General features: G+C 39.0%; 1 protein-coding gene across 1 annotated transcript in view; it reads left to right on the top strand.

Moving 5' to 3' along the window:
- FMN1 (formin 1) overlaps positions 1-26344 on the top strand; it is a 581640-nt gene that overhangs the window by 117356 nt on the left and 437940 nt on the right. Inside the window, exon 2 of the mRNA XM_006831807.1 lies at positions 11566-11744. Within this exon, the coding sequence (XP_006831870.1) occupies positions 11566-11744 (179 nt within the window). The remainder of the gene's footprint in view (positions 1-11565; positions 11745-26344) is intronic.

Genomic DNA, 26344 nt, shown 5'->3' with positions numbered 1-26344 from the left:
ATTACTTCCCAGCATTATTATACTGAAAGGTTCCTATTCTATTACTTATTTCGTAGAATTTGTTCCCGGGAAAGTTCAATATACTCATAAACTTGGGTATATTGATGCATTCTTCTAGGCTGAGAAATGTAGGATAAACTCAATTCTAAATATATATTTAACTCACTTTCTGGATCAGTTGCTTTCCTGAAAAAAATTGCCTATTAAATTAATTTTCTTTCAGTAAATTGATTTTTCTTCTGACATTCAGTTTAAAATAGAGCTGTGTTTTCTGGTAGGATAATAGCTGCAAGACATAGTAAAATCGCATTTTAGATGATAGCAATTCCCTTGGGGAGAAACATCATCATTTTCAGTTTGTGATGATAAACTAAATAGAAGTCACTAAACTGAAGATGATTAGGGTTAATTTTATGTTAGTAAATAGATTCAATGTAGGAAAGAAAAGCAACTGTAACAACTTAGCTGAATAATATATTCTGAAAGATTGACTTTCAGTATATCCTCTAATATTCTATTGTAGGAAAATATGGAACTTATTTTGGAGATATATGGGAGATTAGGGAAACTCTAATTAGTCCCATGGATGAAAAATGTTGGCAAAAGTAAATTTCTTCATATTTAATGTCCAAATTATAAAGTTTTGTTATACATTTTTGCCTAGTGGAAATGAAATAAAACCTAAATCAGTCTATGTTCCTCTAATTCTTCTCCAACTTTAGAAGGCTTGTGGAAGGGCAGAAAGCAGAAAGAAATTACCTCATTTGGGGTTGGTCATAGGTAACACTGGATGAGGGATACTCCTTGAAGCTTTTCCTACTAGATGACCACTTCTTTGGTGAGATTTGAATCTTCATTGTAGTTTCAATAATACCCAGTGGCATTTTAATTTCCTGGTAGAATCTGCCCTTTGTCAAGAAAGTAAAGAAAACAGGAAGATGGATTGAGGACAAGGAATGTAAGAAGGGCTGATTTAAGACAGAACTTATCTGCCACCTGATAGCACTAGATTCCATTTATATAGTTTTAATGTTATGTGAATAATCCAATTATGAAAAAAATTTAAAGTTTTTATTGTGCATTGAGTGAACAGCAGTTTTGCACTCTTCATATTTTGTTTCATTGCAATGATTACAATCATCTCCATGTATCACCATTCAACAGTATTTCCTTCTATTCCCTCTGCTGGTTTTTTTTTTTTTTTAATATGCATAAAAACATTCAGAAATATATAATCACTTAAACAACCAAAGGGCACCTTCTGTAAGCCTGCCTCCTGGCCACCAGCACACAGCCTTTCTCTTTCCATGAGTGTATAGTCTTCAGCAGTTCTATCTCTCCATGTCATCATCTCTGCCTCCAACTCTGGTGTCCCTGCTTCTCTGGATTGTTGTTGTTGTTCTCTGTTGTTAAATGTCATTGAGTAGGTTCCAACGCATAGCTACCCTGTATAGTGTTTCTGAGAAGCAGCTGGTAAGCTTGAACTGCCGACCTTGCAGTTGAAACGGCTTCACAGTCTGGCACGTTAATGCATAGCGCCATACCAGGACTCCGCTTCTTTGGATAGGGTCCCACATTCCGTTCATGCTCTTCTCATTTGATGGTCCTAGGATCCTCTGTTCCTGGAATGATACAAAACAGTTACAAAACTTCTACCTTTACAGTTGTGACAATCTCAATTAGTCATAACAGATACTCACTATTGAATCATAAGAATCTTATCCCCATCTCCTTTCACCAGATCCATCTATATAAGATGAATACTATTCATTGAGGAATCTGTCTTCGTCTGCACACTCTGAAACTAAACTCCTTCTTGAAAACTAGTAAACCAGTCACTTCATGCCTTTAAAGCGCTCCCAATTTAGGTAGCCAATGTCTAAGTTGCCCATCCCTATCAACCCTATGTACAGAAGGGATATGTTTGATCCTTGATGTGAAGACACCTCCGTTTTCAGTTGGTATTTTGAGCTACTACATCCATAAGTATGTTGTTGTTGTTGTTGTTAAGTGCCGTCGAGTCGGTTCCGACCCATAGTGACCCTGTACAGGGTTTCCGGGAGGGGGGGTAAATCTTTACGGGAGTAGAAAGCCTCATCTTTCTCCCGTGGAGCAGCTGGTAGTTTCGAACCGCTGACCTTAAGGTTCGCAGCCCGATTCATAACCACTACGCTACCAGAGCTCCATAAGTATAGGTCAAGTTAATCAAATTGTAGCAATTTACACTTGTTTCCTTTATCAAATTTCTTTATCTTCCTCTTTTCAAGTTTTGATCATCAAGCCATTGAAGCCAGGTCAAATGGATTCAAATGGGTACTATCTGCAAATTCGTGCATTTTTGTGCATCTCCCCTCACTTCATATCAGTTTCACTCACAGCTGTAGCTCTCTGCGGCTAGGTCCTTGCTCATGGGCTTAGGAGTCCTCAGGTCTTACCATACTGCAGACCAACTAACCCCTCGTCTTCTCTCTTTCATCTCCAGGGAGTCTACAGAATGAGATAGAACTTAGCCCATACAATTATGAAATTTTTATTGTGCTAAATATACATGCAACAAAACATTTGTCATACTAACATTTTTTTACATGTAGAAGAATTCAGCAATACTAATTAAGCTCATCATATTGTTCAATCATTACCATTATCCACTTAGCAATGGTAAATTTCTCTCTTCCTGCCTCCTCATGTTTTGCTTCTCTAATAACACCATCCTCCACACGTTCCTCTTTCTCCTACTGGAGTAGGGCTAAATTGCATCTCTGAGTGTGAGGATGTTGTTAAATGCTGTTGAGCTGATACTGACTCATAGCGACCTTGTGTAGGGTTTCCGAGGAGCTGCTGGTGATTTTGAACCACCCACCTTTTGGTTCAAACTGAACTATGGTCAACTGCTTATCCAACAGTGCCACACTTCTAAAACTTGCTGTATTTTGCTCATAAAGGGACATGCCTGGAAGTAGGGATGCAATGAGAAAAGCCTCTGAAGACTCACAGCTTCATGGTAAAGAAAGCATACAGGAAATAACTAACACATGGACAACTGGTCATTAGAGTTATCTTATATGTTATTGTTGTTGTTAAGTGCTGTTGAGTCATTTTTGACTCATAGCAACCCTCTGTAGGGTTTCTGAGGAGTGGCTGGTGGGTTTGAACCACTGATCTTGATGCTCAGACTGACCTTGCGGTCCAGCACATTATCCTGTAGTGCCGTACCAGGAAAGTACCACAAAAATGACAGAAAAGGGGAGACCAGTTTAGTATGGAGAGTCATGAGAAAACCTGGTAGAGGAATTGAGGAAGACCTTGGAGGTCAAGGTAGACAGGACTTTGTCCTTCAGATACAAGTGGTCATTCACCATGAATGGTCATTCCAGATAAGATGGGTAGACATGAAAGTGTAGTGTGATGAATGGAAAGCAGCTTAGTACTACTGGAAGGTGGAATGTATATGTGAGATAACAGAGGGAGATTTGGAAAAGTATGTTGAAGCTAATCATTAAGAATCTTCCCATCCATATCTAACCAAGTAATTTATATTCTATTCCATATACAACAAGAAATCATGGTAAGTATCATAATCATAGGACCACAAGGATAGTATTTAAAAAATCAAAGCACAGTCTCTTGTTGAATGAATCTCATTGCTACTATGAAATGTAGAGTAGAGAAAGCTGTGTTCCTGGTTTTGTGCTTTGGGTAAGGATATGAGATAGGAGGCAGGAGGAAGAAGGTAAGATAAGAAAGATTATGGAGACAAGTATAGTTATAGTTTTAAAATTGAAATACATGTGCTGACTTTACCAAATTCATTGGTAGCCAAAGAAAAGCATTGTGGGCAGACAGCCAGCCAGTGGTGTGGACTGACCTGTCCGATTTGGATCACTATGTAGCTTCAACCATCCTTTGAGTAGTTAAGGCTGTTCAAACTTGTTTCCTACCATTTTAATTTTTTAAAAAAATATTCTTTTCAGATTATAAAAGTAATAATTGCTCATTGAATAAAATTTGGAAAGACCCATGTGGCAAAAATGGAGATGATAAAGAAGAGTGTAAAGAAGAAAATTGAAATTGTTGCTAACATTTGTATTCATTCGTTTCATTTTATACTTAAAAACTAGGGTAAAACTGGCATGTCATACTTCACATAATGTCTTAACTAATTTCCTACATCATTAGATATGATTTGAAAACATGATCTTAAATAACTATAATATTCTGTAATATTGGCTATGCCATAACTTTACTTTCTCATTTTTTTCTATCATAAATCATACATACTTTGTTATACATGATGAACCAAGATTATTCTTCTAAGATAGATACACACAAGTGGATTTTTGTTGGTTAAAGGCTGAGAACACGTTTACTATTTTAATAACATTTTTATGTAAAGGTAAAATAGTAAATATCATTTTCCTTTACAGACTACACGTCTCTCAAATTGCTGGTACTGTTTATTCTTCTCCTCTTCTGCCGCCTCCTCTCCTTCTTCCCTTCTCTTTGCTCCTCTTTGTCGTCTTGTTCCTCCTTTGAAAATGTGACAATGAAGGCAGTATAAAGACAGTCTTTAGGTTGTAGTTGGTCTTTGGGTCATAGTTGTTAACCATTGTTTTAAATTCAATAAAGTCAGTTGCTGTTGATCTGATGCCTGCTCATGCCAACCCCATGTGTGTCCGAGTATAACTGTGCTCCATATATGTTTTCTAAGGTTGTTTTGGGGGGCAGTATATCACCAGACCTTTCTTTTGGTTGGTTATCTGTCCACATAAGTCGACTCAAACCAGCTAAGTGCATTGGTTATACCAACCAGAAACACCATTTTATAAATACAGACTTTTTTTTTTTTTTTTACAACTTCTACATTTAAATTATCAACTTCTGATTTTCTGATCATTTATTATCTAGAATGGACAAAGGTCCTTAAAGTCTCAGTGAATCCTACAACTTAGCAAATTTGATCTATTCTTGAGCAAATCTAATTGCCTCCACTTTGTGTTCATTCCCAAAGTTTGCCTAAATCTAATTGCCCCCATTTTAATTCATTCTAACAAAGAATGACTCAGCAGCATTTGTGCTACTTTACATATATGCCTTTGTTTCCCAAGTACTAAAATATTCCATTACTATAGCCAAAAATGAGTTTCCTGACTTGATTAATATTTGCCTTTCATTTAACATTTGCATTCTTCACAGAAAAAGACCAGGGAGGGAGGTTTATGAAGGAAAATAATAGACTCTACTGTAACCTGGTGTGGTGCTATGGGCTAACATGTCAGACTGCAAAGTCGTTTGAACTGCAAGGTTGGTGGTTCAAGCTCACCAGCTGCTCCTTGGAAACCCTATACAGGGTCGCTATGGGTCAGAATTGACTCGACGGCACTTAACAACAACTGTAACAATATGGTAACAACATATATTTATACACCTTTTTAAAATGCTATTTCTTTTAAAGCTATGCCTATGAATAATTTCACTTCTGGAATTTCACACACATGTGTGTGATTTTTAGGGAAGAAGTGTGTGTCATTGGTTGCCTATGAAACACCCTGTGGCCTGCTCTTTTTGAAAATGATAAGCCACTTACTTGGAAAATTCAATGATGTGAATTCTTTTTCTAGGACTTGAGCAGATCTGTTATCTGCTGCATTGGAGTGCTACCGTGAATTTTTATGAGCTTAATTATTCTTCTATTTGTCTTCTTTGACAAAATATGCCTTTAATATGAGTATGTGATGTTTAATATGCCCTCATTGTGTGCATCAATCCACCCACCCCCTAGCCTGGAAGAAAGCTATTCTGAGCACAATATCAGGCATATTCTTATTATTCTTATTTTACTGATGAGGAAATAAAGGTTCAAGGAGGTTTAGTAACTCCGCCAAGGTCATATAGTTAGTAAATATCATGATCAGGATTTGACTCCATTGTTAAACCCCTGTTCCCATAATCTTAACCATTGAACACTCAGCCCTCAATAGTATCATCCATGGATTGACAATAATATCCTTCTGTCAACAACAAAATGTTTCCCTAGAACCTGGGTTCTAGTCCTGCCTTTGCTCCTAGCTGTGCATCTCAGAAGTATCACAATCTTCCTGGGTTTCAGTTTCCTCAGCTACAGTGTGAGTAAAGTGTTGGGGTGGTGGTGGGGGTATGTAAGAGTCTTTCCAACTCTAAATTCTATTATCTTTCATTTGGATTTGAATACAGTTTTAGAATTTCAAACAACGTTGCACTTGTTTGATGGATTGAACTGCTCTTTATGCAGATTCTTAAACTGCCTCTCTAATCCTCCCCACTTCTTTGATTCACTGACCACCTTCTTCTGCCTCTCTACCCATTCCAATCTGTCTGCCCTTGCAGGTAACAGCTTTAGTAAGGAGGGTTAGAGGTGGGGATGGATAGATAAGACACTTTCTCAGAATTATATCTACCAACGGGTTTTTAACCCCACTGAGAATGGAAATAGAGCCAGCAGCCTTGATAAGGATTGCTAACTTACTGACTGATTCCAGGCAATCCTACCAGGTTATACTTTGCTTAAAGCTCTGCTTCCTATATGTTTCTGTTGTTTAAGTGCCTTCAAGTTGGTTCTGACTCATAGTGACCTTCTGTAGGGTTTCTGAGGACCAGCTAGTTTGAACCGCTTACCTTGTGGTTAGCAGTCAAGTGCTTATCCTATAGCACCACACTAGGACTCCCTGTCAGCTTTTATGGTGGTGTTTTATAGACATGAATAATTATACACACAGGCACACACCCTTACTACAAGTATTTAATAGTATCACTCTCCATTAGCTAGCTACACGTAGGGATTGCTGTCTCTCTAGCTTGTAAGTACATGTGTGAGTAACATAACCAAAGATAACCTGTCTACCTTTACATATCAGTTCTGATATTCACAGTTGAGAAAAATTCACCTCATTAGATTTATTTTAAGTCAAGCTTGATGGATGACCTTGAAAACTACAGTATAGAAGTTAAAACTCATATAGGTTTCGGGCTGAGGTTTTTATTTTTTCCCCTCGTCTCCTTTTAAAGATATAACTACTTCATCATTTCTGTCAAGAAATGGCTTGCTATTTGAGATGAGAAATTAGAGGAGAAAGCCAGAAAGGCGCTGTTTAATTTTGTTTTTTTAGAGACTTTCATCCATATCTGATAATATAGTATGCTTATGAACTTCTCTTTAGAAAATGATTTTTTTCAAAATGTATGTGTGAATTTGTTTTAAATATACATATATATTTATTTCTTAGAGGATTAAAGGTAACACCTGGTAATAAGGTTAATTTTTTTTTAATGAAATGTTTGTGTATGTATATTGGCATGAATGATGAAATGGGTGTACCATAAATTCTTATCTGATTTTTCAAAACTGTATAAATTTAATAATTAGTAAAAATTACAAAACAGCAAAATTATATTTTTCAAGGCTTTTTGGCTGAAATGGCTTAAAGTTATGGTGCTTTCAGTGAAGCCAGATAAAAGGAAATGTATTAGGCAGTTACTGTAACAAATAAACCCCTACTCTCAATAGCTTATAACATGAATTTTTTCTTTTCATTTTCACTGGTCTGTGGGTTGGCTAAGATTCACTTAATCTTGTTGGCTCGGCTGAACTTGGCTCCAGACTGCAGACTGTGTTTGGGTCTGCTCTGTCGCATTTTAGGCTACCTAGGACGTGGTAGCATAGTGGTTACGAATCAGACTGCTAACCTCAAGGTCGGCAGTTCGAAGCTACCAGCCGTTTCCGCGGGAGAAAGATAAGGCTTTCTGCTCTGGTAAATAATTGCAGGCTCGGAAAACCTGTGTAGGGGCACTATGAGTCAGAACTGACTCCATAGTACTTAACAACAACAACAACAAGGACGTGCTCTTCTTATAGTGCTAGCAGAAGCACAAGGCAGGGAATGAAAACACACAATACCTTATAAGCCCTTGGCTCAGAACTGGCCCATTGCCACATTGTTGACAATCAGTTGGCTATAGCAAGTCAGTGACCAGACCCAATATCCATGTTGTTGTTGTTATTGTTGTTAAGTGCTGTCGAGTCAGTTCAGACTCATGGCAAATCTGTATAGAGTTTCCAAGAAGAAGCTGCTGAGTTTGATCTGCCAACCTTGTGGTTCAAACCAACCTTGAGATCAAGCCTTTATACTAAGGTGCCACACTGGGACTCCATGGGTAGGGGAAATATACAACTCTCTACTCCGATTCGATAAGGAGCTCTGGTAGCGTAGTGGTTACGAATCGGGCTGCGAACCTTAAGGTCAGCGGTTCGAAACTACCAGCCGCTCCGCGGGAGAAAGATAAGCCTTTCTACTCCCGTAAAGATTTACACCCTCGGAAACCCTGTACAGGGTCGCTATGGGTCGGAACCGACTCGACGGCACTTAACAACAACAACAACTCCGATTCGATGGCACCTAACAACAACAAATCCAGTGGGAGGAGTCCTGGTGTGGCGCTGCAGGTTAATGTGCTGAACTGCAAGTTTAGTTTGAACTTCAAGGTTGGCAGTTCAAGCTCACCAGCCACTCCTCAGAGACCCTATACAGGGTCACTATGAGTCAAAACCGACTCATCAACACTTAACAAGGACAACAACAAATCGAGTGGAAAGAACTACAGAGGTAAATGGAAAAACTCTCGTCAGCATAATCATGATGCATGGAAGAAGTAAAAAAGTGAGAAGCAGGAAGGAGTCAAAAAAACAATAATCCAACACCCCACGGGGAGAGATAATGATTGCATTTTGAAAAGATGAGCTTGTGGATACTGCCTGCAGTTTTAAATGTCCTATTACCTTTCCTTTCTGTCTGCTTCTGTTGTTTTGATAATTAACAGCCAAACTCCAGTCCGATGTTGTAGGTTAGCATCATGAAGTGGCAGCTCTTCATTTGAGTGGTTGAGAAAAGCACAGAAATTCAAGGTGCGCCCCCCCCCCCAGGTAAGTCACACTACATTTGCTGTGACTGCACTGTATGTTCCATTAACAGTGGTCATTGTAGAATTAACCTGTCTGTCTATGTGTCATCAAGCTGTTGAATTGTCTTTGGGAAACCACATAGCCAATAAATTGGAATAAAAACAAATTTTGATTGTAATAATCACATGAAAGGGATAGATAAGAATATTTTAAGCTTTTCAAAAAATGTCCAAATGAACGTCTAACACTCCAATAACTATTAATAAATTTATTTTATATATATCTGTTCTGGTGTTTCAAATGATGAATATGTCCTATGTTCTAACCTACTTTACCAGACTTTTGAGAATAACAGCTCATACATACGTTACCTTTTTTCTATCCTTTGTCATATCCTGTCGTAATGATGCTTGCCAAAATTATTATATGTCATGACCTTAACTTACATGTTTCCTTCATAGGGATATTGTCTGGTTAAACATTTTTGTTGTTATTGTTAAGTGCAGTCCAGTTGGTTCCGACTGATAGCTATCCTATATAGGGTTTCCAAGGAGCGGCTGGTGGGTTTGAACTGCCAGTCTTGTAGTTAGCAGCCCAGTGCTTACCCTACAGTGCCACCATTTTTAAAAAATGAAGTTATTTTTCATTGTTTCTACTTAAAGTTTACGTTGTCTTTCTTTCACAACAAGAATGAATTGAAGTGTACATTTGTACACCTCAACTCATTGGTGTGGTGTTGAATAGGCACTGCAGGGTGGGTGAGTGTATTTGTGTGTTGTGTTCTTTATATAAGTACCCTCAATCCTTATTATTGTTGGGATTGATTGCTCTCTTAGGAGCCTGGGTGGCAAAAGCAATTTGCGATTGGCTGCTCACTGAATGCTTGGCAGTTGATCTGTACTCAATGGCTCTGCAGAATTAGACCTAGTGATCTGCTTCTGTAAACACAACAGCCAATAAAATGCAATGGACCCGTTCCACTCTGGAGCCCATGGGGTCACACGGGGTCTGGGCTGCCTCAACAATATCGAACAACAAAAACATTACTCTCTTACACTTAAATGATGAATTTAAACTCACCAGACAATGTGCCTTTGATCATAGAAATGTCTTACAGTTGATGTTTTGTTGTACACTGTGTTCTTTGTGATGTAAATATTATGTTTTATATGGTTTAGCTAATCTCTGTAAACTCTGTCCAAAGCCAATAGCAGCTTCAAAATTAAAATGAAAAGTAAAGGGATATAAATTGAAGGAGATGGCTAGAAATGGATAAAAATTTCTGCAGATAAGGTAGCACAGTAGGAGTATACCACATGTTTAATAGGTTTATTCCTTCTTTTCTACCAAATATGAACAGAAATATTCTAGGAGGGGGTTAAGCCATATAGATAGAGGTTAAAAGAGGTCTGAGCTTTAGTTGCTTTATCTATTATAGTGTGCTAGCATTACCTTCTCAGGGTCATCACGAGGGTAAAGTGGAGGTATCTAATAAAGTTCCTCCTACCCTAGATTATTTCAGTTATCTCTTATATATCTTCTGAGCAGAGATGGACACTCAAAAGAATATAAGGCTCTAAACAAAACCCCAAGGGACAGGTCAGGAAGCAGAGAGGCCAGGTGACTGAAAATGTCAGGTCTTCTCGTGTACTTGGTCAGGGTGAAGGAAGAGACTGGCTGTGGCCTTCTGGGCACACTCATCTGTAGAGGCAAGAGTAGACCATTGAGGCCATGGATCCTCATTTTCTTAGTGGCCACAGAAAGGTGGCCATCCTGCCAGAAGACAACTGTAGAAACGCTATGACCTGTGCCACCTTTCATTCTGACGTGTGATTGGAAACCAAGCAACGGAACAAGCAAAAGCTGTTTCAAATTTTCTTTCTTCTAAAATGCTACTCAAATGTAAAGGAGAAGCATGTTATACCACTGTCCCTTTGTTAGCCGACGTATTTTTCAGCTCAGGTTACTTGTAAGTCAGATATTCAGCACAGCAGAAGTGGTTGGTTGGTTCTGGGTCACTGCCAAAGAGATGCTATTACAGGGATTGTGTGTAATAAACACCCTGTCTTATAGCCAACAATGATCTCTGTAGCAAAAGTGTACTGAGCCTAAACCCTTAACTTCTTTCGGATTGCTTAATATTTTGCCAAGGTTGCTTACCAGGAATTAAAAGACTACTGAGGATTTGAGAGTTATGCTTATGGGACTTTAGAGGTGATCCAGTATAGTGATTTCCAAACTATGTTCCAGTAGCACATTAGTGACCTGCAACATGTTAATAGTTGTCCTTAGAAAAACAGGTTCTATACAGTGTTTGATTTCCATATAAAAGAAGTCTGAAGGTCTTCAGTATCCTAACATAAGTCATGGTTCTTCAAAGGCCTACAGCTTGCAGGTTGTCTCACACTGAACTGACCATGATGTTCTTTTGTTGTATAGTATTTACCGTCATCTCAAGGAATGCCAAGCAGAGGCCATAGGCTTTAAGGGCATGGCCTCTAGCCCATGACTGCCTGGGCTGAATCATTTAGAAAGGATAAGTGAATATCAAGAGACCATGTAGGAGTTCCCCAAATTGACTTGATGTTTTTCTAGCTGCATTGTCACTAATGGTCCTCTGTGTGTTTGTTTAGGCATCTCTTCGGAAGGCTTTCCCCGGGAATGCTCCATCGAGCAGACAGCAACTAAAGATCTTCCCAGTAGAGATGGAAGTTCATGGGTCCTGGGCTATAGATCAGGACCAGCTTGCCCATTTCTACTCCATGAAGAGAAAGAGCAGGCAAACAGAAGTGAATTGTACTTGGATCTTCATGTAAGCAAAAATCTTTGTGCGTGTGCTAGGCTCATTAATGGTTAGCAGAGGCTTATTTAATATGCATTTAATGTAAATCTCTGTGTGTGTGCACCGTTGTTTAAAAAGCAACCATTTGCAGAAAACTGATATATCTTGATGCTATGGAATCTGTGTATGAAAAGAGCAGTGGTCATTTACAATTTATCTGAGTGTTTCCAGAGTACTGTATTCATATCAGCTTCCCTGCCTAAACCTTGTTAAGGAAGTGCCTACTTGTTGCTTGTCATCTCTTAATACCATTTTACTGAAATTTTGCAAAGATATGTTGGCGGACTCAGATGCTCTTGATTCTCAAGTGAAATCAAATAGCTTTCCTTCCTTTAACTTTTTCCTGGCTGCTCAAGTGACAGGTGAACAAGTCAGCAGAAAATCTATCCAATACAGAACAGTGCTTTTAAAAAACACAACATTTCCCTTCTTTTGTTCAGCTAAGTATTCCCGGACACAAAACATTAGTCTGAGTTTTAGGTACTTTACATCGAAGATGGCCTGATGACATGATGGATCATGATTCTCATCATTTCACTGGAGTCTCCCAGTTTTCCTGTCAGAGCATACTGAGCCCTAGGACTTCAAGAAGCACAGCCCTTGTTCATTTTCATACCTATTAACAATCTTGAGTCCCTTATTTCTTTTAATTTTTTCTAATTAATAACTTTAAGATCTCAAATTACATGTTTGATGAGCTTGAGTAAGGCCTGTGATGTTCATACGGGTAGAGATTTTCTCCAGTAACCAAAAGCAGGAGGATGTGTGCTTTCCAAAACTATAAAACCATAGTCATTGTATATCATCATAGAAGAGATTCTACACCCTAGTTGTTGTAAAAGGAGATTGAGACTGGATCTGAAAACAATAGATCTATAAGCCCACCACCTGGTGCTCCTCTGGAGGAAGATGAGGCTTTCTCCTCCTGTAGGGTAGTTACATCCTCACAAACCCTATACAGCATTGCCATGAGTCAGACCCAACTTGATGGCACCTCACAACAACAATAATAAATCCTTCAAGAGATAACATGGAATTGTGTAAAGTTTTCTTTGTTAACCCTATCACCTACAAATCTACTTCTGAAAACTCAGCCATTGAAAACCCTAAGGAACATAGTTCTACTCTGCACACACAGGGTTACCACAAGTCAGAATTGACTTATTAGCAACTGGCAAAACTAGGAGATCTGCAAAATACTGTGCAACTTTCGAGATGTGCTCAAAGTAAGAAGTGTAACAGTGACCTCTATTGGTTGAATTACTTTACGTTAAGCTTGTTGCAAACAGCATTGCCTGGAGTGTAAAAGTGCTAAAAAGATTTTTGAAAAACTTTTCTTTCTTTGTGTTACAACGTTTGCTTTTATGTATATTGCGAAGGTTATTGGACATTAGCTAAAATATGTATTTCTGGTTTTCCTCCTCCTCTGAGAATGACATTATTTCTTAATTTTACTTAATTTATTAGAACTATAAAAATCATATAACACCATTACAGAAATTTTGAAATATGTAAATTGAAATACATAAAAATAAAAGAAATAACCCTTAATCTTAGCAGCCCAGGACAACAAACCTTAAAATTTGGTAGATTTTTCTTTATGTTTTTCATGATTGTACCATTTATTTTCAGTGAGAGATTAAAAACACAAAACAAAGTATAGATGGTAAACATTTGAAATTTTATATCCTTCTTTCTATTTTCTCTTAGTTGTTTTTGGCATTTACCCTTACATTGTTTATCCTTATTGTTAGGAAGTCTATAGACACATTTTAAGTGAGTGACTATTAATCCACTAAATGTTGTGCTGAAATTGTTTAATTCTTTTTCATGTATTGAATGTTGCAGTTTTTTCCCCAATTGTTCCCTGTGTTAAATGGCACTGCCATTGCTGTTGAGTCAAATTCCGCTTCATAACGTCCTGACTGTACAGAGTAGAACTGCCCCTTACGGTTTCCCAGGTTGTAATCTTTACAGAAGCACACTGCCACATCAGTCTCCACAGAGCAACTGGTGGATCTGACCTTCGGGGTTTTTGGTTAGCCACCAAGTGTTTTCACCACTGTGCATCAGGGCGTCTCATTTGATCAGTATAGCTTTTACAGTAGTATTAATACGTAGCTATATAATTTTGTGCTGTATCTTTTTAATATTTAGAATTATTTCCTTAAGATTTCTGGAAGCAGATTTATCACCCATAAAAGTGTTCAGGCTTTTGATAGATATCCTCACATTAAAAAAAAAAAAAATTCTAATCAATGAGCTAGCCTTAGTGGTTATGTACTTATACAAGAGGGCTTCAAAATGTTTGTGGAGAAATTCCATTACCTTTCAATTCCATTTTACCATGAACTTTTGAAGTTACCTCATATGTCTTTAAAAAACTATGCAAACTAGACTCACGGCCATAGAGTCAATTTCAACTCATAGTTGCCCTATATAGGAAATCATTTATGGGAGCAGAAAGTCTCATTTTTCTTCTAATAAGCAGCAGTTGGTGGGTTTGAACCATCATCCTAACAGTTAGCAGTCCAACACTTAACCCACAGCACTGCCAGGGCTTCGTATATGTATGTATATATGTACATCCACCACCACTTATCTGTCAGTTTGTTGAACTGTGGTGGCTTACATGTTGCTGTGATTCTCAAAGCTTTGGCAATGATACTGAAGGAAGAAGTCCACGGTACATTGAAGGCATTGACAAACAAGGCTCTGGGAATTGAAGGAATAAAAATTGAAAAATTTCAACAAACTGATGCAGCACTGGAGGCACTCACTTATCTATCTATGCCAAGAAATTTGGAAGACAGCTATCTGGCCAACTGACTAGAAGGGACCCATATTTGTGCCCATTACAAAGAGAGGTGACCCACCGGAATGCAGAGATCATTGGATAATATCATTAATACCCCACGCAAGCAAAACTTTTCTAAAGTTAATTTAAAAATGACTACAACTACAACTACACATTAACAGAGAATTTCCAGAGGTTCAAACCAGATTCAGAAGAGGACGTGGGACGAGGGATATCATTGCCAACGCCAGATGGATTTTGGCTGAAAGCAAAGAATACCAGAAAGATGTTTATCTGAGCTTTATTGACTATGCAGAGGCTTTTGATGTGTGGATCATCACAAACTATGGACAGCATTGCAAAGAATGAGTATTTTTGAACACTTAATTGTGTTCATGAGGAACCCATACATAGACCAAGAAGCAGTTTGAACAGAATAAGGGAATGTCGAATGTTTTTAAATTAGGAAAGTTATGCACTAGGGTTGTATTCTTTAACCACACTTATTCATTCTGTATGCTGAGCAAATAATCTGAGAAGATGGATTATATGAAGAAAAATGTGGCATCAGGATTAGAGGAAGACTCATTAACAACCTATGATATGCAGATGATACAACATTGCTTGCTGAAATTGAAGAGGACTTAAAATACTTACTGTTGAAGATCAAAGACCACAGCCTTCAGAATGGGTTGTATCTCAACATTAAAAAAAAACCCAAAAACATCCAGAGGGCGTGGAGGAAGGTAGAATCTTCACTGAGTAGTATCCAATCTGTCTAGGCAGGGCTGATGAAATGAAATGCGATAGGTCTCTTGTGATACAGTAGTGAATAATTGTCATCAGGACTGATTGTGAGGGTTGGAAATGTAAAGGTAAATGTTTGTAGCAAGGAGGGGAGTGATTAACTTTTCAGTCTAGGAACGGAGGTCCCTGGGACCACCAAGGAGAAAGAGCGGAGAGCAGAACCCTACTCAGAGAAGCAGTTATGCCTGAGATGGAGGCAGAGATGATGATGTGAAGAGATGGAGTAGCTGGGGACTTTAGACCCAGAGAGGGAGAGGGGCTCTGTGTTGACGACTGGGGGGCAGGCTTATAGTGTATACCCTTTGGTTGGTTGATGACGCATGAAGGGGATTGTAACCATGGCAGTGAAATGATATACGATAGGATGAATGTAGCTAAAGTTCTCCCATGTAAAGTATCACATAATTCACAATAAAACATTAAAAAAAATCCCACCCAAATCCTCACCACTAGAACAGTAAGTAACATCCATATAAATGGAGAAAAAGTTGAAGTTGTCAAAGACTTCACTTCAGACATATTGTCAGGAGGGGCAAGTCCCTGGAGAAGGATCTCATGTTTGGTAAAATGGAAGGTTGGAGAAAAAGAGGATGAGCCCACATGAGATGGATTAGCACAGGGGCAATAGCGATGGGCTCAAATGTCGCAACGATTGTGAGGTTGGTGTAGTTTCATTCTGTTGTGCACAGGGTTGCTATGAATCAGTACCAGTTCAATGGTACCTAGCAACAGCAACATGTACGTATGTATATGGAGTCCTGGTGTGGTGCTGTGGGCTCATGCACTGGACTGCAAGGTCAGCTTGAACCCTAAGGTCAGCAGTTCAAGTTCAGCAGCTACTCCTTGGAAGTCCTATACAGGGCCATTATGGTTTGGAACCAACTCGACGGCACTTAACAGCAACAACATGTAAGTATATGGAAGTCTGGTGTTGTGCTGTGAGTTAATGTGCTTGACTGCAAGGTCGCTTTGAACCACAAGGTCGGCAGTTCAAGCTCACCAGCTGCTTCTCGGAAATCCTGTACATGGTTGCTATGAGTCGGAACTGACTTAATGGCACTTAACAACAACAACATATATGTGTATGGTGGTGGTGGTGGTATGTCATTGATTCTGACTCATAGTAACCCTGTATAGTGTTTCTGAGGCTATAAATCCAGATGGGAACAGAAAGCTTCATCTTTCTCCACCAGAGCACCTGGTGAACTTTAATTGCTGACTCTGTGATTAGCAGCCTAATACATAACCCACTAAGTTACTAAGGCTATGTATATACATATTATGTATGTGTGTGTGTGTATGTGTGTGTGTGAGGAGAGAGAGATCGAGAGAGAGTCCTGGTGTGGCACTGTAGGGTAATGCACTAGACTGCAAGGTCAGTTTGATTGGTGGTTCAAACCCACAAGCTGCTCCTCAGATACCCTATACAGGGTCACTATGAGTCAGAAATGACTCGATGGAACTTAACACCACCACCAATAATGATGTTGTTGGATATGTATGGAGTCCTGGTCTGGCACTGTGGGCTAATGCACTGTACTGCAAGGATGGTGATTCAAACTCACCAGCTATTCCTTGGAAACCCTATACAGGGTCACTATGAGTCTGAACCAACTTGATGGAACTTAACTATATATATTCATATATATACACATATGCATATTTTTCAAAGCTATCTTATAATCCTGTCATATTTTTTTCTCAGGAATCCTAGAACCTTCTTGTCTTAATTATCTAGTGCTTCTATATATATCAGAAATACCACAAGTGGAGATAGCTTTAATGAACAGAAATGTATTCTCTCACAGTTTAGAAAGCTAGAAGGTCTGAATTTAGACCACTGACTTTAGGGGAAGGCTCTGTCTCTCTCTGCACTCTGGTGGAAGGTCCTTATCTTTTTAGTGTCTGCTTCCTGGTTCCATGGAGATCTCCCTGTGTCGTAACATCTGTTTTACTCCAACTTGTGTCTTGTTAAGTGCTGTCAATCAGTTCTGACTCACTGCGGCTCTGCATAGAGTTTCTAATGAGCAACTTTTCATTAATGATAATTAGAATTGTTTCCTTGGATTATTTGGGGGTCCTAAGTTTCCTTGGAGTCCTGGTGTGGTACTGTGGGTTAATGCATCAGACAGCAATAAAGTCTTTTGAACTGCAAGGTTGGTGGTTCAAGCTCACCAGCTGCTCTTTGGAAACCCTCTACAGGGTCGCTATGGGTCAGAATTGACTTGACAGCACTTAACAACAAGTTTCCTTACCTCCATTGCCTTCTCCCCTCTTTAGATTATGTGATTTGACTTATATATTGTATAGCTCGATATTCCTTTCCATTGAAAAGGGTTCTACTAATTTACAAAAAGTTGGCATTGTGTTAATGATCAGCACATCGTGACAAGGACATCTTTCCTCTGGGGTCTTGGGACACTAAGGCAGGGGAGGAGTATATTTCTGTGCAATATTACATGTTGGACTGGGACTGTTCTGCTTTCAGTTTTGAACTTGATTTGTAGTGTCATTATCAGGACATCACTTTCCAATCTGCTTTCTAGCAATTTGCTGCTTCTCACTGATGTGCAGAGATGATATCTCAAACAATAATTGGTGGGTGTTTGGAAACCATAAATCAGAATGGGTATTGGTGCCAACGCTGGAGTACTAAGTACTTGTGCTGAGATCCTTTGTTCAGCTGGCGTTAGTTCCGGAATTACGAGCAGACCCAGGGGTTCGTTGGGGGCATGAGAAGGGGGTTGGCACAGAAGAGAAACTAAGGAGGCTCAGGGAAATACCTAGTTACCGAGCCCTCGTGTGGCACGGTAGGATAAGCATGGGGCTGCTAACCAAAAGTGTGGTGGCTCAAACCCACCAGTTGCTTCTCAAAAACTCTATACAGGGTCAATATGAGTCAGAACCGACTTCACAGCATTTAACAACAACATGCATTTCAATAGTTAAATAGCCAGTACTGAGGCTTTGTTGGCACCAGGCTGTGTCAGACCAGACTGCTATAGAGAGAGACTGTTTGGGTAGTTACCCTGAAGTCCTGTCCAAGCAACTTCCACAGGCCATTCTTGGGGAGTCTAGTAAGCACTTAAAAAACTAAATCCAGTGTTCCATCAGCTATTTATTTATTTGTCACTACATGGAATTTTAAAAATTACTCATTGTGCATTTGAAGTTCAAATTTAACTGGGTGTCCTGTGTTTTCTTTGCTATAACTGGAAGCCCTGGGTATCATTTTTGGGGGCAACATCCAAATGTATCAAATATGTGAATTGCTCCAGGGTGGCATCTCCATATGCTAACACCTGAATTACCTTGTTGTTGCTGTTAAGTGCCCTCAAGTCAGTTCCAACTTGTAGTGACCCTGTATAGGGTTTCCAAGGAATGACTGGTGAGCTTGGACTGCCAGCCTTGCAGTTCAAATTGACCTTGCAGTCCAGTGCATTAACCCTCAGTGCCACACCAGGACTGCTGAATCACATTAGAGTGCCCATTTATATGTAATCATGAAGAAGCTAGCCTTAAATGGCAGCTTCTTAGGTTCTGCCAAACTGTGAGCCACCATTAACCTTGCACTTTTCAGTGTACTTTAAACTAGATTTGTTAAATTAAACTGAATAAGGCTAGAGACCAGAGATCAAAACAAAACAAAAACCTAACCCACTGCCATGGAGTCAATTCCAATTCGTAACAACCCAAATAGAGCTTCCTTATGGGAACAGCCAGCCTCATCTTTCTCCCACAGGACAGCTGCTGAGGTTGGACCACTGTCCTTGCTGTTAGCAGCCAAATGCTTAACCCATGCTACCAGGAATCCTTTGGGATCTATAGAACAAGTGTAGTTTCCTGAAGATCCTTTTTGAGAGAAAATTAAGCATGATTCCCATGGAGGATGGCTTGCCAAATGTCTGTAAACCAGAGGACATAGTTGGGGAAGAAGAGACACTATACGACATGTGGTCTGAGACTGACAGAAGACATATACAGCAAAGCAGAAGCAGCAAAGCAGCCATTGGCATTCAATATTGGTTGCATGGATCTGTAGTTCAATTTCTTTTTTAAATGTTTTATAATGAATTATGTGATAATTTACATGGGAGAACATTAGTTTTACATTCATCTTATGTATATTGTGTCATGCCATGGTTACAATCCCCTCCATGCATCATCAGCCAACCAAAGGGTATACCCTGCAAGCCTGTCCCCCGGTCATCAGCACACAGCCTCTCTCCCTCTCTGGGTCTAGAGTTCCCAGCCACTCCATCTCTCCACATCATCATCTCTGGTGTCGCTGTTTCTCTGGGTAGGGTCTCACACTCCACTTTTCTCCCTTGGTGGTGCCAGGACCTCCTCTCCTGGATTGCAAAGTCAATCACTCCCCTCCTTTTGTCTACCTTTACATTTCCAACCCTCCCAGTCAGTCCTGATACCAATTATTCACTGTTGTGCCACATTAGAGTTATCCCCATCTCCTTTCATCAGCCCACCTAGACAGATTGGATGCTACTCAGTGGAGATTCTACCTTCCTCTGCGCCCTCTGGATCTAGGCTCCCTCTTGAAAGCTTGTAAGCCAGTCACTTCTTGCCTTTGTAGCCCTGCCTATTTCTTGCCTTTGTAGCCCTCCCTCACCCACCCCTCACATTTTGGGTAGCCTATATCCAAGTTGCCCATCCCTGTCTACCCTGTGTATCAAGGGGGTGGAAATGATCCTTGCTGTAAAGATTTGTTCCCTCTTTTGAGCTACTGCATCCATAGGTGTAGGTCAAGTTCATCAAATTGTATCAGATTACTCTCGTTTTTTCTCTTCTTTCTTCTTGTAGTTGAGCTCTGATCATCTAGTTATTGAAGCCAGGTCAAGTGCATATTATCTGCAAGTGTGGGTGTTCTTATGTCTAGTTCAATTTTTCATGCCTGCTTTAAAACACAAAGTTTGAACTCTTGTTGGTGGTTCTGGTTTCCAAGGATTACAATCACTCTCTCACATGTGAGACCTTGAATGTTCCATACTGTGTTGGGATTCATTGCTGGGAAGGGCATAACTTCAGGCTCCAGGTAATTGCTGCCATGACTGCTAAGATATAATTACCAAGTCTAGACCCAACCTTGACTGTCTAAACCAGTAACAAAAACTTTTATGTATTGGTCATTTCCTAAGTGTCAGTTACCATACTCTGAGGTATTATCCATCCTGCTGCACAGAAACAAAGAAAGACAGGATCTGAACATAGTTATGTCTGAGTCTAGGCCTTTAATTCTCACTACTTAGGGTTGTTTTGGTTTTATTTAGTTTGAAGAACAAAAGAAATTCACTTAACCACTGTGGGTTAGCTCCCACAGTCAACGAGAAGCATTAAGAACCAGGCACAGATCTGATAGCGAGAATCCCAGTCAGAATCATCCCACCAAACTCATCCAGTGGAGATTCTGCAGCTGTTTCCATGAAACCTTAAAAGCCACGGCTTGCACTGTTTACCCCAAGTCTTTGCAATTAATAGTGAAACATTGATGGAAACATGAACAGATTCCAATTCTTCCATTTTCTTTATTCATAAATGATAATCTCCACAGCATAAATTAAACATTAATGAATGCAAGGTTTTTCTTTGATACGGGCTTTTGTAGCACATGACAAGGGCCATGTCTTTGTCTTGTTTTCATGGATGCCAGTGAAAGCCTAGCACTTAAAGCTAAAGCTCACAGGCTTCTCTTAACCATGTCATGAGATAATCATGACAATAGGACTTGTATTTGCAAGTAAAGTGAATTCAGAAATATTAAACTAGCCAGTTTTCTGATGGACTGTGTTTATATTTGTGTGTGTATGTGGATCATAACAAAATATAGATAACATTGTGAAGAATGGGTATTACAGAACACTTAATATCTCAATATCCTCAACGAAAAGACTGTACAACAGACCACCAATTGCTCATATGCAAGTTCAGGCTTAAGCTGAAGACAATTAAAGTAAGTCCATGAGATCCAAAATATGACCTTGAGTTTAGCCCATCTGAGTTTAGAAGCCATCTGAAGAACAGAGTTGATGACACTAATGAGCAATGACCAGAAGAGTTTTGGGATGACATCAAGAATATTGGACATGAAGAAAGCAAAAGACTTCCTTTCATTAAAAAGACAGGAAGGAAAGAAGAGACCAAATGGATATCAGAAGAGACTCTGAAGCTTGTTCTTGAATGTAGAAAAGCTAAAGCAACTAGAAGAAATAATGAAGTGAAAGAGCTGAATAGAAAATGTTAAAGGGTAGCTGAATAGAAAATATCAAAAGTCAACTATTATAATGAAATGTGCAAAGACTTGGAGTTGGAAAACCAAAATGGAAGAACATGCTGAGCATTTCTCAAACTGAAAGAGTTGAAGAAAAATTCATGTCTTGGGTTGAAGTATGAAAGGATTCTATGGCAAAATATTGCATGACACAACAAGAATCAAAAGAAGATAGAAGGAATACACAGAAATCAGAAAAAGCATATTTCAGTGTTGTATCCTTTCACCAAATGTATTCAATCTGTATGCTGAGCAAATAATCTGAGAAACTAGATTATTTGGAAAAGAGCCTGACAACAGGATTGGAGGAAGACTCTAACAACCTGCACAGGATATGCAGATGACACATCCTGGCTTGCTAGAAGTGAAGAGGCCTTGCAATACTTACCAGTGAAGAGAAAGAATTACTGCCTTCAGTACTGATTGCACCTCATTGTAAAGAAAACAAAAATCCTCATAACTGGACTAATACATAACGTCATGATAAACAGAGAATTGCAGTTGTCAAAGACTTCCTGTTTTTTGGATCCACAATCACATCCATGGAAGCAGCAGGCAAGAAATGAAATAACATGTTGCATTAGGCAAATCTGCTTTTTAAAAACAAAACAAAAAAGCCCTCTAGTGTTAAGGAGCAAAGATGTCACTTTGAAGACTGAGGTGTGAAGAACTCAAGTCAAGCTATTTTTGTTTTTGTTTTTTCAACTTTTTATTGTGAATTGAGTGAAGGTTAACAGAGCAGATCATCAGTTATACATTCAACAAATCATATACTTTGCTTCATTTACCAACAGTTAACAGTATTTATCTCTATTCATTTTACTTTTTGCTTTCTTCCTTTTTTTTTCCCTTCGTTTATTTTTTTTTTTCTTACCTTCCTTTTTTTTTTTTGCTTGCTTTTTCCCCTTTTTATTTTGCTTTTTTCTTTTGGGCCTTGGTTATTTTTCCTTCCCGTTCTTGCCCCCTTTTACCCTTCTTGGTTTTTTTTTTTTTTCCGGGAACCCTTTGGGTTGTTTTTTTTTTTTTTTGTTTGTTTGTTTGTTTTACATTTTACAACATTGGTCTCATACAATATTTGTCCTTTTGTGATTAACGAGTTTTACTCAGCTAATGTTCTCCAGGTTCAACCATGTTTGAAGTGTTTCACAGATTCATCATTATTCTTCAATGTTTTGTAGTATTCCATTGTGTATCTATACCAAAGTTTGCCTAACCATTCTTCTGTTGATAGTCATCTAGACTGTCTCCATCTTTTTGGTGTGTCTCTAGTAGACAGCATATTGAAGGATCTTGTTTCTTATCCATTCTGTTCTTTATGCCTCTTGACTGGTACATTTAATCCATTTATATTCAGTGCAATTATCAATAGGAATGAATTGATTGCTATCATTTTTCTCTCTGGGTGTGTGTGTGTATGTTTTGTGGTGCTGTTGGTTTCTTTGTTCCACATAATTTTCTATGCTGAGTTCATTTTGTTTGTGGATTTTCTTTGCATTTTCATTTCTGTTTTGTTAATGTTTACTAAATATTTCTGGCTTTTGTCTTTTTTTTTTTTTTAATGTTCATGTGCAGGTGTATTATTTTTCTTTGAGGTTACCATATAATTAATTTGTTCCCCTGCTTAAGATATTCTATTTTATCTAGAAATCTACTTGACTTCCTTGCCATTTGGAAGTTCTATATCTGCACTATTCCTTCTTTTAGCTTTGTAGTTGATGTCTCTGGTTCCCTATTTTCAATTTTATAGGTTTGTTTTGCTTTAAATACTTCTGTATCTGGATTGAATTCTGGGTGGTATTGTTATGTATGGTAATCTCAGGCTGTTCTCTGCTGTTGTTGGTTCTCAGCCCAAAGAATACCCTTGAGCATTCTTTATAAAGTTGGTCTGGTCATTAAAAATTCCTTTAATTTCTGTTTATCAGGAATTGTCCTAATTTTTCCATCGTATTTGAGGGGCAGCTCTGGTGGGCATTTTTTTTTCTTTCACAGTTTTATGTATGTCATCCCACTACCTCCCTCCCTACATGGTTTCTGCTGAGATCAGAGCTTAGTCTTACGGGTTCTTTTCATTTTTCCTGAACTGTTCTGAGGATTCTAGTCCTTGGTTTTGGAAAGCTTGATTATGATATGTCTTGGTGGTTTTCCTTTGGGATCTATCCTGTTTTGGGTTCATTCAGCTTCTTGTATGCTTATCTTCTTATATTTCATGATGTTAGGGAAGTTTTCTTCTAACAATTCTTTGACAACTTTGTTGCTATTTATTGTCTTTTCCTGTTCTGGAATTCAAGTCACCCATAAGTTGTTCCTCTTCAAAATTGTTCCTCTTCATAGTGTCCCACATAACTCTAAGGCTTTCTTTGGATTTTTTCATTCTTTCTTTGTTCTTCTAGCATACTAGTATTGAGAGATTTATCTCCAAGTTAATTAATTTGGGCTTCCATTGCTTCAAATCTTCTCCTTTGCCATTTCAGTGCATTGTCTACTTCTGATATCTTAGCATTAATCTTCGGCACTTCTATCTACAGGTTTTATATTGTTATAGATTTTGCACTTACTCTGTCTTTTTTTTTTTCTTTTTTTCTTGTAGTATTTTCCTAAATTCTTCTAAAAGTTTTTGTGTGTGTTCTCCTTGCTTTCCTCAATCTTTCTGTCAATCTGTTGAAGGCACCAAAATATCATTCTTCTGAATTGTTTTCAGTTACTTTAATTACCTTTTTTTCCTCAGAAATATTTTGTCTCTGGGTCTTGGTCATTCATTTGAGTCATTCTCTCTTGTTTCTTCATGTGAGCTAATATTGTCTGATGTCTTGGGTACATTGTGGGGTTGTTGTATTTGTAAAAATAAATCATGCAATTGTTGGACCTGAAGGGGAGAAATCTCTGGTGGGCACCTGTAATTCAAGGAGGTTACAAGGTGGTTGTGGAAGGGATCTGACAGTAGATTCCCCTAACCCTAGATGGAGTTCCTATTGGCCTCAGTGTTATCAATGTTCAGGGCACTCAGTCCATAAGTAGTTTGTGGGGGCCCTTGATGGAGCTGGTTTCAGTGTCTGCTGGGACTTCAGGGAAGCTGGGGGCAGAGTGACTGCTTAAATGCAGGTCTGCTGGTTCTGTGGGTTTTGTAGATCTGAAACTGAGCCCACCTGAATCCATGCATCAAAGTGGTACACCAAAGTGGCACAGCCAGCCCCCCAACTTACACTGACATGACTTCCAACTGTTTGGCTTCAAACTCCTGGAGAGCAGGGTCTGTACTAGGAGTGGATGAGTGTGGCAACTGGCCATGCCTCTGGTCACCAGAGTGTGGGGAAATAGAAGAAATTGTACCTTTCCCTGTGCCCACACAAATCTGCTCTGCCAGACCTCTACTCCAAAGCTGCTCACAAGATAGTCGAGTCACATTTGGATAGCAGTTCACCAGTCAGTCTCCCTTTCTCACCATCCCTGCTCAGCCTCTTCTCCTAGCAAGCATGCCATCCACCTCTCTAACCTTTCTTCTGAAGTTCAGGGCACCAGAATTTTCGTCTGTGTCTGTTTGATTTGGTCTCTTGTATCTTTGTTGTGGAGGGTCCATGTAGTGTATCTTCCTAGTAACCACCTTGCTGGAAGTCCCCAATCCTCTATCACATTTGTTGTTGCTGATGTATACCATTCTGTCAATTCCAACTCTTAGCAACCCTGTATGACAGGGCAGAAAACTAGCTGCTCTATAGGGTCTCTTATTATGCTGAAATCATAATGGGAACAGATGGCCAGGTCTTTTCTCCCATGGAGTCACTAGTGGGTTTGAACCACTGTCCTTTTAGTCTGCAACTGAGTACTGAACTATTGTACCACCCGTGCGCCTTTCAGTCACATGAGCTACATTTAAGTGCTCAGCAGTCACATGTGCCTAGTATCTACTACATTAGATGATACAGATATGAAGAGAACATTACCATCATTGCAGAAAGTTCCACAGATAGCATTAAACTATAAAATGGGGTCAATGATTATTTCCTCATATTGTTAATGGGAAAATTAAAGTATAAGAGAGGTTACATAAAAAACCTAGTATGGTGTCTACTGCAGACAACAGTGGTGGTGCTTGGTGGTGGTTTGTCACTGAGTTGGTTCTGACTTCTAGTGACTTTGAATAGGGTTTCTGAAACTGTAAATCTTTGTTGTTGTTGTTGTTGCTATGTTCTGTTGAGTCAGTTCTGACCCATAGTGACCCTGTATAGGGTTTCCAAGGAGCAGCTGGTAATCTTGAATGACTGACCTTATAGGTCAAACCAACTTTGCAGTTCAGAACATTAACCCACAGTACCACACCAAGACTCCATGGGAGCAGAAAGTCTCAACTTTCTGCAGAGGATTGGTTGGGTGCATAACCCACTATGCTCAATACATAACCTACTATGTTACCGGGGCTCAGACAACACTTCTGTCTCAGACAGCATGGCACCTAAAACAAAAGAACAAAAACCATGACTATCCCTCTGTTTCTTTCATGTATACTCTGATCATCAACCTGAACTTTGTGTTAGGTTGGAAAGCTCCACCTTCTCTCATTTTTCTGTTGCCCCTTTAAATTTAAATTAAAAAGGATACCTGAATTTCAGAGATTGTATTCTCAAGAATACTTTTAATTAAAAAAATTAAGGTAGAAAAGAAAAATGATAGCAAGTTATAGCAGTTAAT

Source organism: Chrysochloris asiatica, unplaced genomic scaffold (genome assembly GCF_000296735.1).
Source record: "Chrysochloris asiatica unplaced genomic scaffold, ChrAsi1.0 scaffold00004, whole genome shotgun sequence".
Taxonomy (NCBI): Eukaryota; Metazoa; Chordata; class Mammalia; order Afrosoricida; family Chrysochloridae; genus Chrysochloris; species Chrysochloris asiatica.
This window is presented reverse-complemented; position numbering and strand designations above follow the sequence as displayed.